General features: G+C 27.5%; 1 protein-coding gene across 1 annotated transcript; it reads left to right on the forward strand.

Annotated features, from left to right (window-relative positions):
* Positions 1 to 4,410: 4,410 nt before the first annotated feature.
* On the forward strand, positions 4,411 to 11,053 carry LOC108482564 (probable leucine-rich repeat receptor-like serine/threonine-protein kinase At3g14840). Its single transcript, XM_053021078.1, has 13 exons — positions 4,411 to 4,737; positions 4,828 to 4,999; positions 7,140 to 7,211; positions 7,337 to 7,408; positions 7,585 to 7,656; positions 7,785 to 7,856; positions 7,964 to 8,035; positions 8,797 to 8,871; positions 8,978 to 9,049; positions 9,127 to 9,207; positions 9,309 to 9,380; positions 10,027 to 10,098; positions 10,746 to 11,053. Exons 1-13 carry the CDS (start codon positions 4,647 to 4,649, stop codon positions 10,813 to 10,815), a joined length of 1,065 nt encoding a protein of 354 aa, XP_052877038.1. The 5' UTR covers positions 4,411 to 4,646; the 3' UTR covers positions 10,816 to 11,053.
* The last annotated feature ends 1,856 nt before the right edge of the window (positions 11,054 to 12,909 follow it).

Raw genomic sequence — 12,909 nt, forward strand, 5'->3', positions numbered from 1 at the left:
TCCCATAATGCGGAGAAGCGATAAATACCCTGTTGAGAAGGCTAAGCATAGAATCTAAGCCTCATGAACCTTTTTGGGAAATTTTGACAACCTTCGGCTAGATTGGTTTAGTGGCTCATGATTTTTGAGAAATAAATAAATATAATATAAATAAGATTTTTATTGAAGAAAATATGGAGAGAACAAAAAAACAGAGTTTTTGGGAGAGGGAGTGTTTACAGGAAAAAGAGATGTCAAGTATGTGCCACTCCATCCCTTATTTATAGTACTAGAAAACCTAGTCTATTCCTAATTAAATTCTAAAAGATAAATACAAATAAATAAATATAATTAAAGATAAATGAAAATAAATCCTAAAATTAAATCTAAATAATTATCCCTAATAATTATCCTAATATAATCAAACATTAAATAGAGTCTTGTGCTATAAAATCTTTTCTTTCGCATTTTAGTCCTTGGGTCTTCCATGTTTGCATTTTTGGCACCACTTCTCTCTTTCTTTGCACGTTGGCCTATTATATCTTCAAATTTGTACTTTTTGCCTTTAAATTTCTTTTTGCCTCCAATTTAGTCCCTAAAAGATAAAAGACCACAAAATAATCCAAATTAGTAGGATTATACTCAAAATAATCATGCAATTAGTACATAAAATATGTTGTTTTAAGTATTATCATTTATTTTGGTCTTGGGGCCCGAGCAAATTGGGCCTATTACAACTACCAGGTAATAAATGCCATTTCACTAGAATATCATCAATGAATTTGTCTATACCTTGGATTCTCTGTTGCTACATTCAGTTTTTTTTAACATTTTGGGTAGTCCTATCCATCAGAATCTTATGTGGCCACCTTGTTGGTGACAAGGTTAGGTGATTGATCTTCCCTGCGGCTACTATGACTTTGGAGGAGTTCAGAGAAAACATGAAACTTGATAAAGATCATCAATACAAACTACTATTCGGAGGTTGATTGGTGGGGACGACCTAAGGATTGCAGGTCGGGTAGAAAATTGGGGAGGGTTAGGGATTGTGTTTGGGATCCTCCTCTTATGAGTTGGTTGAAATTGATCGTGGCTGGAGTAGTTGTGGAAGAGGTTGCAGGCTATGGAAGGGTGTTGAGGGGCGAAAAGGGAGTGGTCTCTGTTCTTTTTTCTGATAAATGTAGTGCGTATGGAGTGGAGCAAGCGATAGTAATGACTATTAAAGTTGCAACGGAAATTTTTATTGATTTGATGTGGAAGGTAAATGTTCCTCTGATTGTAGAGTTTGAATTGAGTAATGTTTCTGATTGGCTGAAGTATTGATGTTTACGGCCATAGTCGATAAGAAAATTATTTGCGAATATTGAAGGAAGATTACAACATTTGGTGGAGATAAAGTTTGTGGTCACAAATAGTCAGAAGAATGGTATGGCTAATTTATTGACAAACGTTGGACTATTCAGGAATCACTTTTCTTGAAGCATATTGGTAATCCGTTGTTTCTTGGTGATTTGTATTGGTGCAATCTGCTTGCTATTATATTTCTTTGTAGGTTGTATTGTTGTTTTTTAAGGTCTGTCAAGCAGACATAAGCTAAGAGTTTTTATTACTCCATTTTGCTTGTCATTAATTGATTGAGCTAAAAAAACCACAGCAATGAAATTTTAATTGCATTTCCACCCAAAGTATAATACCAATTAAAGCAATAAAATTTTGATTGCAATAAAATGTTTGATGCAATGATAAAACATATTATATTTTTTAAGGAAAAATTTAAATTTGAATTTTAAAATAGTATTATTGGAAAGTAAACCAAACAGGGGCGAAACCGGGGGGCAGGCATGGGCCCCGGCCCCCCCTAAAATGGAAAATTTCCATTTAGGCCCTTTAGATTTTTTTTAAAATTTTAAATTAGTAAAGGTAAAATTACACTTTGGCCCCCCTAAAATTATAAAAATTCAATTTAATCCTTTAAAAATTATAATTATATAGACTATAAAAAATTAAAATTTCATTCGGGCCCCCCCCCAAAAAAATTGTTGTGGCTTCGCCCCTGAAACCAAACTAAATTCACATCATGCTAAAATTAAATATAAACTTACTTAGGTGTGTAGCAATTTTAAATTTATGAAGATTTTTAAAATGTTAGTTCCAAGGGGTGAATCTAGATTTTAAAATTAAGATTTTTTTTTGGGAGGAGCCGTAATGAAATTATATAATTTTATGGTGTTTAAATGTAAATTTTCCAATGTTTTAGTACATATATTTATAGTTTTAATACTAAATCAAAATTTTATCATTTTTTGGGGTTAAACTATAATTTTATTAAGTATTAATTTAAATTTTATATATTTTGAAAGCCTAAAGCGAAACTTCCCCATTTTAAGGGCCATGCCTTGCCTGCACTGGCCTTCACCCTTGCTAGAATTTTAAACTATATGAATTGAAAATATTAGTATTTGTAATTATTTTGTTGCTATAAATAATTTTTTTAATTTTTTTAGAAAGATTAGGCAATTGAAATTTATGAGTTAAAAAATAATTATGAAATAAAATTGATATTAAAAATAAATAATATAATAATATAAAATTAGATTTGTAAAATATATAAATATTTTATTAATATAAAATATATTAGAAAATAAATAAAAATAAGATTTTATAGTTAATTTTATTTTATTTTATAGTAACACCATATATATTCAATGAAATCATGTTATGAGAAAATTTAAAAACCAAGTTTTTCCTATGGAATTTGAATAAAGAAATTGAGTTACTCAAATCATCTTTTAAAGTTTTTTTAAATCTTAAATTTTTATTATTTTCAAAAATTTTAAAAATCATGTTGTGGCGAAATTTTTTAACTACATGAATGAATTGAGAAATTAACAAGTATCCTTAAGTTATATTTAAAAATAAAATAAGTGAAATTGATACTTAAGTTATATTTAAAAAATAAAATAAGTGAAAATTTCAGTATCACTTATGAGGTCAAAAGTTTACGCGACTAGTATAGTAAGTAATAATCCTTAGATAAAAGCCAAATTTCTCAAATTAAAAAAAAAAAAAAGGAGGGATGCCGGCCAAACTATGCATATGACAAGAGAGAAGGTTACATAAACTGAAATTTAAAATTTATATTTACTAAATCTCACCTTTTACAAATGACTAATTAAACTAATACACTAATCATAGTTCCAATTCTTGATAAAAATCTATTTATATATGTCCAAGTGTTCACTCTACCTCTCTTTTTCCATATTTCTCCATAGGCGGCCTAATAATTTTCTTCCTCTTGCTTTTTGATTCATTTTCAAAGAAACTTCCCAAAATGTTGATAAAATCTTATGACAAAGAAAAACTACAAATGTTGGTAGGTGAAATCAACTTAGATATTTATTGCTCAAAAGTTATACTTTTATTCATGGATATAACCATGTTCAAATCCTCAAATAATGTTGTCTTGAAAATTGAATTCGATCTAGTTTAGATTAACTTCTTGATATGTTTTATGGCTTAAAAATGATAAAATATGAAAAATATATATTACTATTAACGATTAGACAATTAGATTTAAATATATATATATATATATATATTATTCTTTAATTTTAATTTGATTTGCTGATCCATATTTAAATATATCTTATGGAATATCTAACTTGTATGTACGAACCGAAAGCATAGCTCAAGGCAAATTAATCCTTCTCTCCCTTCTTGATTTCAATTTAAGAGAATATATATAACTTCCAAAATAGTGTTATCAAAATCAAACTTTAACAATCGGTAGAAAAAAATGGTTGATTCAATCAATATAATTAAAATAAATAAATTGCTATGAATTAATAAAAATCGACAATCGATATATAATTCAAGTTATAAATTTTAATACATTTTGAATTTTATTTTTATTTAATTATTATTTAAGTATCAATTTTGATTCAACCAATTAAATGAATGATTTAATTTTACAGCAATCAATTTGGTTTTTACAAATTGTGACCAAAACATTTAGTATTTTCTCTTTAACTTGCATCAATCGTTTTTCAATGTCAAGTTATAGTGTTGATTGCAGTCTGACATTTTTTTTTTTACAGTTTTGCATTTTAGCAAATAAATAACTTAAGTAAGCAATAAACTCTAATTTAAAATCAGTTTAAACATCCTTTTAAGAAAAATTGTTTATATTTTAATTTCAATGAAATTAACTTTTTTTCTTATAACATATCAAATATTAAAAAAGAAAAACTCTTCAAGTCAAGGTAAATATAAATAAGTAATTATTTCTGAAATTAAACTTGGGCCCTACTCATAAATACATTTAATTTTTAAATACATTTTTGGCTTAATGTATATATACGGGACCTACCATGCAGGATATTTAACAAGTTGCTAATATAATAAAGCATTTTCATTTGCAAAGTCATACAAAACATCCAATTCACACTACAATAATTGAATGGTTCTCTTATCTCCAAGTGTACACTCTACCTCTCTTTTTCCATATTTTCTTCCTCTTGCGTTTTGATTCATTTTCAAAGAAACTTCCCAAACTTTCAGAATTAATCTAATATCTTTATGAAAAAACCAATCTTTCAACCCATTTTTTTGTTCATTCAAATCAAGCAAAAAGGAGATATTGAATCCCTCTCCAAAAATCTTCCAACATGTTCATTCATCGACTCCTTTTTCCTTCAATATTCATAGTTTCTTGCCTCACAACGCTTACAAATGGAGCTGCACTTCCAAATGACGAAGGTGATTCATAATATTTCTCTAGAAAGGAGCTTAATTTGCTTAATTATTTCTTTTTAGTAAATTTCACCTTCTTTTTTTTTCTTTTTATAGTGGAAGCTTTGAAAACAATCGGTAGGACATTGGGAAAGATAGATTGGAACTTTAGTATTGATCCATGCAGTGGAGGGGATGGTTGGTTGGACCAACCTACACTTTATTATGTTAATAATGTTACTTGTGATTGCTCCTTCAACAATAACACTACGTGTCATGTCATTCACATGTAAGTGTATATATATATATATTATAATAAATACTTATCTACCATTGAGTTGTGACCAAAACTTGTTAGATTTATTCATGGATTATATACAGTTTTATCTGGACTATAAATCAGTTTGATTCTAAGGACCTTGAATGTTACATGCATTACATGTGACTTTATACATTTAATTTTTAATTATTATAATTAATTTTTAATTTATTATTCAATTGTTGAATATAATTAAAATATATTAACATATTTAACCATTCAAATATAATAAGATAACTTTTAAAATATTAATTAAAGCATTTATATCATATTAAAAATTGATATATTGTAGATCAATAATTTTTAATAATACTAAAAAATTTAAAATTATAATTAAAACATTTGTAGCATATTCAATCATAGGTGAATTTAGGGCAGGGTTAGCAAGGCCCTCCACCTCCCTAAACTTTGAAAAATTTCTTTTTATGCCCATTTACATTTTAAAATGCATTATTTTGATATTATAATTGGTGTTAAAAAAAAAGAAGAAGAAGAAAAATTTGTGTTTGACCTCCCAAAGTTTTTAATTATTTTTTTAACTTGATTTCTTTTATAGAATTTATAATTTTAATAATTAATTTAGTAGCATTTTCAATTTAATTTGGTAAATTAATACAAAGTAGTATCTAATATTAATTTGGTGAAAATAAAGTTTAATAACTGCAATATCTAAGTACAAATAGTATCTAAATATTAGTTAAGTAAAAAATAAACTTAAATAATTATAATATCTAATAAAATTGAGCATTTAACTTATTTTGTTTTCCTAAATTTTGGTGATTAAGATTATCCCAAATTTAAAATACATTGTTGAAAGTAGACACAATCTATACTTTCAACATGTATATTTTATGTAAATATCTTGCCCCCACCCTCAACAATTCTAGCTTCACCCCTATATTCAATGCACAATGTAAACTTATGTACTATATTTTTTATACAATTAATATTTTAAAATTCAACCATTGAAGTTATTAATATATTAGTACTTGTCAAACATGTATATTTTTGAATCAATCTTATATATCTATCATATCATTCTAAAATATTGTCTATATTAATATATATTTAACAGTTAAAATTTTTTTTACATAAAATGCATAGTTCGAAAATTTTAATTTATGTCAAATTTGACATGCATAATTTACATGAATAAAGCATGAACTATGTCGAGTAGATTGTTAAAATATTAATTATATAGAAAGTTATAGTAGTGTGTATGTGGATCTCTCCTCATAATTTTACTTCATTATTAATTTAAAGTAGTATTATTCAAAATAATAACTAAGAAAATTAATTAAAATATATCAATTATTTTGATAATTCAAATATAGTGTAAATAAAAATTCCTAATAATTATTAAAGCATCGGTACAAATTATAAAAATAAATATATTGTAGATTAAACTCTTCACTATTCAATTTTTATTTTATTTATTTTTTATAGTCAATCAATTGAATTAATATATAATTAATAGTTCAGAAATAATATATAATTAAAAAAGATTAGATTTTATAAATATTATTTATAAAATTTTATATATGAAATCTAAATTTACTTATTAAATAAAATAATTAAAATTTGCTATTTAAAACTAAAGTACAATAAAAATATTTCCGTTTTACTCTTTTTGTTAATGGAAATATAATCATTTAAATATAAATTAATTTAATATAAAGATTAACCTTTTATTTATTATTATATGAATTTATTTAGTAAAATTCTTTTAATAGAATCATAATTTTGTTATGAGTATGATGTAAATTTAGTTAACCAATTATTTTAGTAAAATTGATATTCTTATTTATAAATGTGATAAATTTTACAAATAATAAAATTTTCTAAATGATAAAATCAATAATATAATAAACCATGAACGCAATATTTTTAACTTTTTTGCTAGTTTTTTTTTTGTCAAAGAATTTTTATTTTAGCCTATGATGCCTTGTTTCAATAGAAAATATGTAATTGTAAATTACAACTGTAAAAAAAATTTCAGATTTTACTTATAATATCCAACCAAAAGGCCTCATATTTCTCATTTTGACTTGTCAGTACGAGTTTTTCATTATAAATTTTAGCACCATAAGTAACATTATTTTTGAATCAGAGTGCTCAGTGGACAAAACCTCTCAGGTACTCTCCCATCAAACTTGACTGGTCTGCCTTTCTTGCAAAAAATGTAAGTAGGCTCTGAAAGTTCGTTTTCATTATATATAAATAAAGTTTATTTTTTAAAATCAAATTTGCATCAATTGATTAACTATATATATCTACTAATTTGTTGTTTTAAAACTACTGATATAGTGAACTAATTCGCAATTATCTTAGTGGCATCATTCCTTCAGAATGGGGTTCTGCAACGCAACTCGCCCACATGTATGTTTCTGTATATCTTACTTGTCTTTCACAGTTGCATGTATATGCATGTCTTTCGTGATTCTGTGTACATGTGTATGTATATGTCTTTTGCTCCTGTGTATGTATGTACAAATGTATGTGTATATTTATGTATCTTTCAATGTTATCGAATAATTTCTGGTAAATATTTTCAGTTCACTTCTTGGAAATCGATTAACTGGTTCAATACCGAAAGAGCTAGCAAATCTCAAAAATCTTATCATCTTGTGAGTTAGATTATAGCAATTTCTTTTATATAAATAAATATGTAATAAATATATGATGATAATTTTTTCATTTTTAATGAATGTCTAATTGATAATTAATTTTATTTACTGTAAAAAACATTGTGTAGAATCCTTGAAAACAATGGTCTTTCAGGAATTTTGCCTGCAGCATTAGGGAATCTATCCAAAATTGAGCGATTGTAAGAGATATTTTTTTTTTCTTTTTAATTCTAGCTGAATTTAATTTCATTATATGCACTATTTTTATTATATAAATGAGTTAATATCTATTTACTGGTTTTTTCAGGCATCTTAGTTCCAACAATTTTATTGGAGAAATACCTGAAACGTTTGCTAGACTAACTTCATTGAAGGAGTTGTAAGCAATTCTAATTTCTAACGTTCTTTTTACTAATTTATCTAGACTATAGCCGGTGTCGAAAATTAACATGTAATATAATCAACTTTTAAAAATTGATCTATATATTTTAAAGCCTATTCCATGTAACCATTTTTGAATATGTTTGGATAAAGTGATTTCAACATAGGATGGCAAAAAATTCCAAATCTTACAGGTTTCGACTCGATCCGTTAAGGTTAGAATTTTTTGTTGAAAAATCAAATTCGGGTCAAGTTTCAGGTAAATCTACCTTATTTTGGGATAGTTACAAAAATGCCCTCAAAGTATATATTCATACATTAAACTTTTGCTTCCAAAAAATAAATTGACAAAAAATAAATAGAGGTTAAGGGCTAAATTTGATATTATGCCATTAAAAAATAGAATCTTATTTGGTTGAAAATAAAAAATAAAACAATTAAATTAAATTTGGATTGGGGCGGACTATATAGTCTTATTTTCTTGAAAATAAAAAATAAAAAAATTAAATTAAATTTGGATTGGGGTGGAGTGGAGTTGAGTCTTCTATTAAATTTTAAATTTAGTTCAGAATAAATTTTTTTTCTTTAAGAGTCGGGGTCGAGTCGAAGTTGGATCGCATTGGTCAAGTTCATGTCGAGGTTAGGTCAAGCAAAAATATGATCTACCCGCCCGTTGCCATCCCTATTTCTATACATATCATTTAGAATTTTCAATAAATTTAATATGCTATAATTATGATAATTTTATTTTCTCAACAGTCGGATTTGTGACAACAACTTTACGGGACAAATTCCTGAGTTCATATTCCGAAATTGGACCAGTCTGGAAATGATGTTAGAATTTTAATTAACATTTTACTTATGTACTTTTTAATTTTTTTTAATTCATTACAACTTTTTTGTTTTATCAATTAAATGAATCATCCTTTTGCACTAACAGATACATGGAGGCAAGTGGTTTGAGTGGGCCAATTCCATCCATTAATCCTTCTTTTGAAAACGTAGAATACCTGTAAGTTCCGATAATTAAAAAGCTATTTAAATTTCTATTTCATGATTATATCTGTTCTGTTGGATGTTGGTTTACAGAGTAATTAGTGACTTGAATGGAGCTGATACAAGTTTTTCACAACTACTCATAAATGCCAGTTTACCTAAATTGAATAGACTGTAAGCATAACTCTGAAATAAGGCAAAGATTTAATGAATTTCTGAGATATTGAGGAGTTCCAAAAAAAAAATAATGGAATTATTTTGTGATTGAATTACAGGATGTTGAGGAGTTGCAATCTTGTTGGAGAGATAGCTGCTCCTTTTGAGAGATTCACAACATTAAAGATTTTGTAAGTAATTACGTTTTCTTAATAGTAAAAAAACTGGTTTTTTTGAGAGGTTGAAATTTAGTTTATTTTGTTCATATAATAATTTTAAAAGTAACATCTGACTTGTTTATTGTTAAAATAAAATAAAAAATCTTAAATTTATACATGAATTTTAATTTAATAGGCAATTGAATGCATAAGCTTTAATTTGGTGCAATTATACACGTGAAACTCTGATTGTAGTTCAAATATATACTTGAAACTTTAATTTTAATTTAATCATACACATTTCAAAAATAATTACATCAATTTATTTTTATATTGGATAAATATAATTATTTATGTATGCAATATATAAACATAAAATGATGTAATATTAATAATTGTGTTAATAATTTATAAGAATTGGATCAAATCAAAATTTCACATATAAAATTGCACAAAATCAAAGTTCATGTATACAATTGCACATTAAACCATAATTCATGTATAATTTTGAGATTTATCCCTTGAAAAATATTTTCATTTCTAACTTGTAGTAGGACATAATTTCTTGTGAATTTTGATGCATTGTTTCTTTTGCCTTCTCTTATTTGTACTTCTAATTCAAGAAATAAACTGAATTCTTTTATGAGGTAAAATATCATTTTTATAAATTTTCTTGTAGAGATCTCAGCTTTAACAGACTCCGTGGAAAAATTCCAGAAGAGCTTTCTGCTCTTGTTGATTTGGATTATTTGTAAGGATATGGTTTTTATTTATTTTTAGTGTGGACTTTTTTTTTAATGAAAATAAATTATATTAGGATGGTATTAAAACTCTAATTTTAGTTATTAATATAATAAACTCATGCCATTAATTTTAAATACATAAAATTTTATTATACACATCTATGTAAAATCTCTTCTCTAATTCAATTTAATCTATTAAATCACCTATAAAATAAATAAACTTCTTGAAAGTCAAATCATCAAAAGCCTTGAGAATCAAACCTTCCAATTTTTACAGGGGTAAAGCATAGGAAGCTTAGATGTACCATCCCGTCCTTTTTTGAGTTAAGGTCAGCAATTGAGGCTTACAAACACGATAGTTATTGTAAATTCTATTCATTTACTCCTTTTATTGTGAAATATTGCTATTCCATTTTTTCTAAAATTTTATTTATTGTATAAGTAATTTAATAAAAGTTAAATTGAGATAGAGAAGAGATTTTATATGAATATGCGTATAATTTATTATGTGTTTAAAAATTGATGATATGAGTTTATTTTTTAATGGCTAAAATTAAAATTTTAGAATCATCCTAATATAAATTATACTTACTTTTATTTATACATTCATTTCGGAAAAAATCTCAATAAAAGGAGATGATTTTCTTTTTATTAGGTTCTTAAATGGAAACAACTTTACTGGAACAATCCCTTCATGGATACTGAATACAACGGGGAAAGTGTAAGATTCACATCTTAATTAGTGTTGAATTCGATTGTTATATGCTTAACAACTTTGATTAACCAAAATAAAATTAATTAGCTTTTAATAGATTTGATGCCGATAGGGCTTAAGTGTTAAATGATGGGAGGTGCTGGAGAGAGTCCTAAAGATAGTAGAGCAAAGAGACACTCATATTCTCTTACACTCATAATATTGTATTCATCACTTACAACCTTTATATACTTGTTGCACATGATTATTAGCTTCTATACATGCATCTAATAATTAATATGTATCTAGTACATTCATGCATGTTAATTAAACAACTACTAAATTCCCTAGATTCATTCATTCTAATCACATCAATTAAATGACATCACATTATCCAACATTTTGCCCCTTAATGTGATGTTGTTGATTGTGTCCAAACAAGCAACTAGAGTAAATGACTACTAAATTCCCTAGATTCATTCATTCTAATCACATTCATTAAATGACATCACGTTATCCAACATTTTGCCCCTTAATATGATGTCGTTGATTGTGTCCAAATGAGCAACTAGAGTAAATGTCTCATGATAGTCAATAGTAGGTTGTTGTGAATAGCCTTTCACTACCAATCTAGCTTTGTTTCTTTAGACCAAACCATCTAGATTGCACTTCACCTTGTACACCCATTTCACGCAAATAACCTTTTTTTTTCGCAACATTCACACTGCTCTGTTAATAGTAACAAAGCAGAGTAGTATCTAAATAAAAATACAGCAAAAATCAAAGCATAGTTCCAGCAACATTAAAGTACTAAACAAAGCAAAAATTACCACCAAGCTTTAAACAATTGAGTCTGATTTACCCCAGCCAAAGCCAATGAGAAGGGCAGGTCGTTTCCATTCCTATCCACCAAAAAGAAGACAATGGATCCAGCCTTGCGCTTAGTTGATTCAATTTCTGAAAAAATTGCCTGAAGCGACCAAGGTCTCAGCCCCATGTTGATACACCAAGAAAACACCATCGCAGAGCCTACTTCAATTACCAGTGAATTAGAACACTTTCAGCTTGTCGATTCAAACACTTTGAGAACAATTTTCACCGTTTCAATCTCAGCTTCCTCAGCAACATTTGTACCTACAGCACCAGAGAATATCCCTCTTGCCATCCCTTCCAAATCTCTCAAAATTCCTCCACAGCCGGCTTTATCTTCTTTAGCTACACCACAAACATTGAATTTTAACCACCCATATAAAGGGGGTCTCCAAAAGGAAACAGTTGAGTTGAGTTTGTGGGACACCACTCGACATCTTTGTGGAGCAAACCACCAAAACTTCTCCTGTATCATAAGTTCATTATGAGCTGATCTAATCCACAACAATGCCCTTATCTTAGTTTGAAAAACTAAATTTTCCATTTTTACTCTCCTACCTTCAAAAACCAGCCCATTTCTTGCTATCCATATTGTCCAACAAGCTGCAGCACAAGAAATCAGCCATAACCTTTTCTTACTAACTTTTATTTTCGCATTGTAACACAAAGCAAAGAAGTCCACAACACCATCGACCCTCTTCCATTTAGTATCCCACCAACTAAAAATATTTGCCCAAAATCTTTCAATAAATCTGCATTTGAAAAATAGATGAGGTACGCATTCCGGAACTTTTTCGCACCAAGGGCAAACAATCGAAAGGTGTTGAAGGTTCACTCCTCTTTTAGCCAGAAAATCCTTAGTCGAGATTCTGTCGATAGCCAACATCCACAAAAAGCTACGAACTCTAGGAGGAACCTTAATATTCCAAACTTTACTGCAATCAAAATTAATATCTGATTCATCTTCCAGAATTAATAGCTCTGAACACTTTTTAACCAAGAACACCCCCAATTTATCATTCGACCAACACAATCTATCCTCGTTATCCGAAATCAATATTGTGCCAATCAATCTGTCAGCCAAAATTTTGCACCTCTCCTTCTCTCTATCCCATAATGGTCTAAAAAACCATCATTTCCATTTAACAGATCCTGTCCCTGAATTGCTTAACAACTCTTCAACAGTACTTACTTTATTTTTAGCAAGACGGAAAAGCCTTGGGAAAACATATTTCAATGGTTGATCCCCACTCCA

This window comes from Gossypium arboreum, chromosome 11, assembly GCF_025698485.1.
Source record: "Gossypium arboreum isolate Shixiya-1 chromosome 11, ASM2569848v2, whole genome shotgun sequence".
Classification (NCBI taxonomy): domain Eukaryota; kingdom Viridiplantae; phylum Streptophyta; class Magnoliopsida; order Malvales; family Malvaceae; genus Gossypium; species Gossypium arboreum.

Excerpts from the sequence above, each read along its gene's own strand:
- LOC108482564 (XM_053021078.1), top strand. The coding sequence starts at position 4,647 with ATGTTCATTCATCGACTCCTTTTTCCTTCAATATTCATAGTTTCTTGC. Across the intron at positions 9,050-9,126 it reads TTTGAAAACGTAGAATACCT|AGTAATTAGTGACTTGAATG; the intron begins GTAAGTTCCGAT and ends GTTGGTTTACAG. Across the intron at positions 9,208-9,308 it reads TTACCTAAATTGAATAGACT|GATGTTGAGGAGTTGCAATC; the intron begins GTAAGCATAACT and ends ATTGAATTACAG.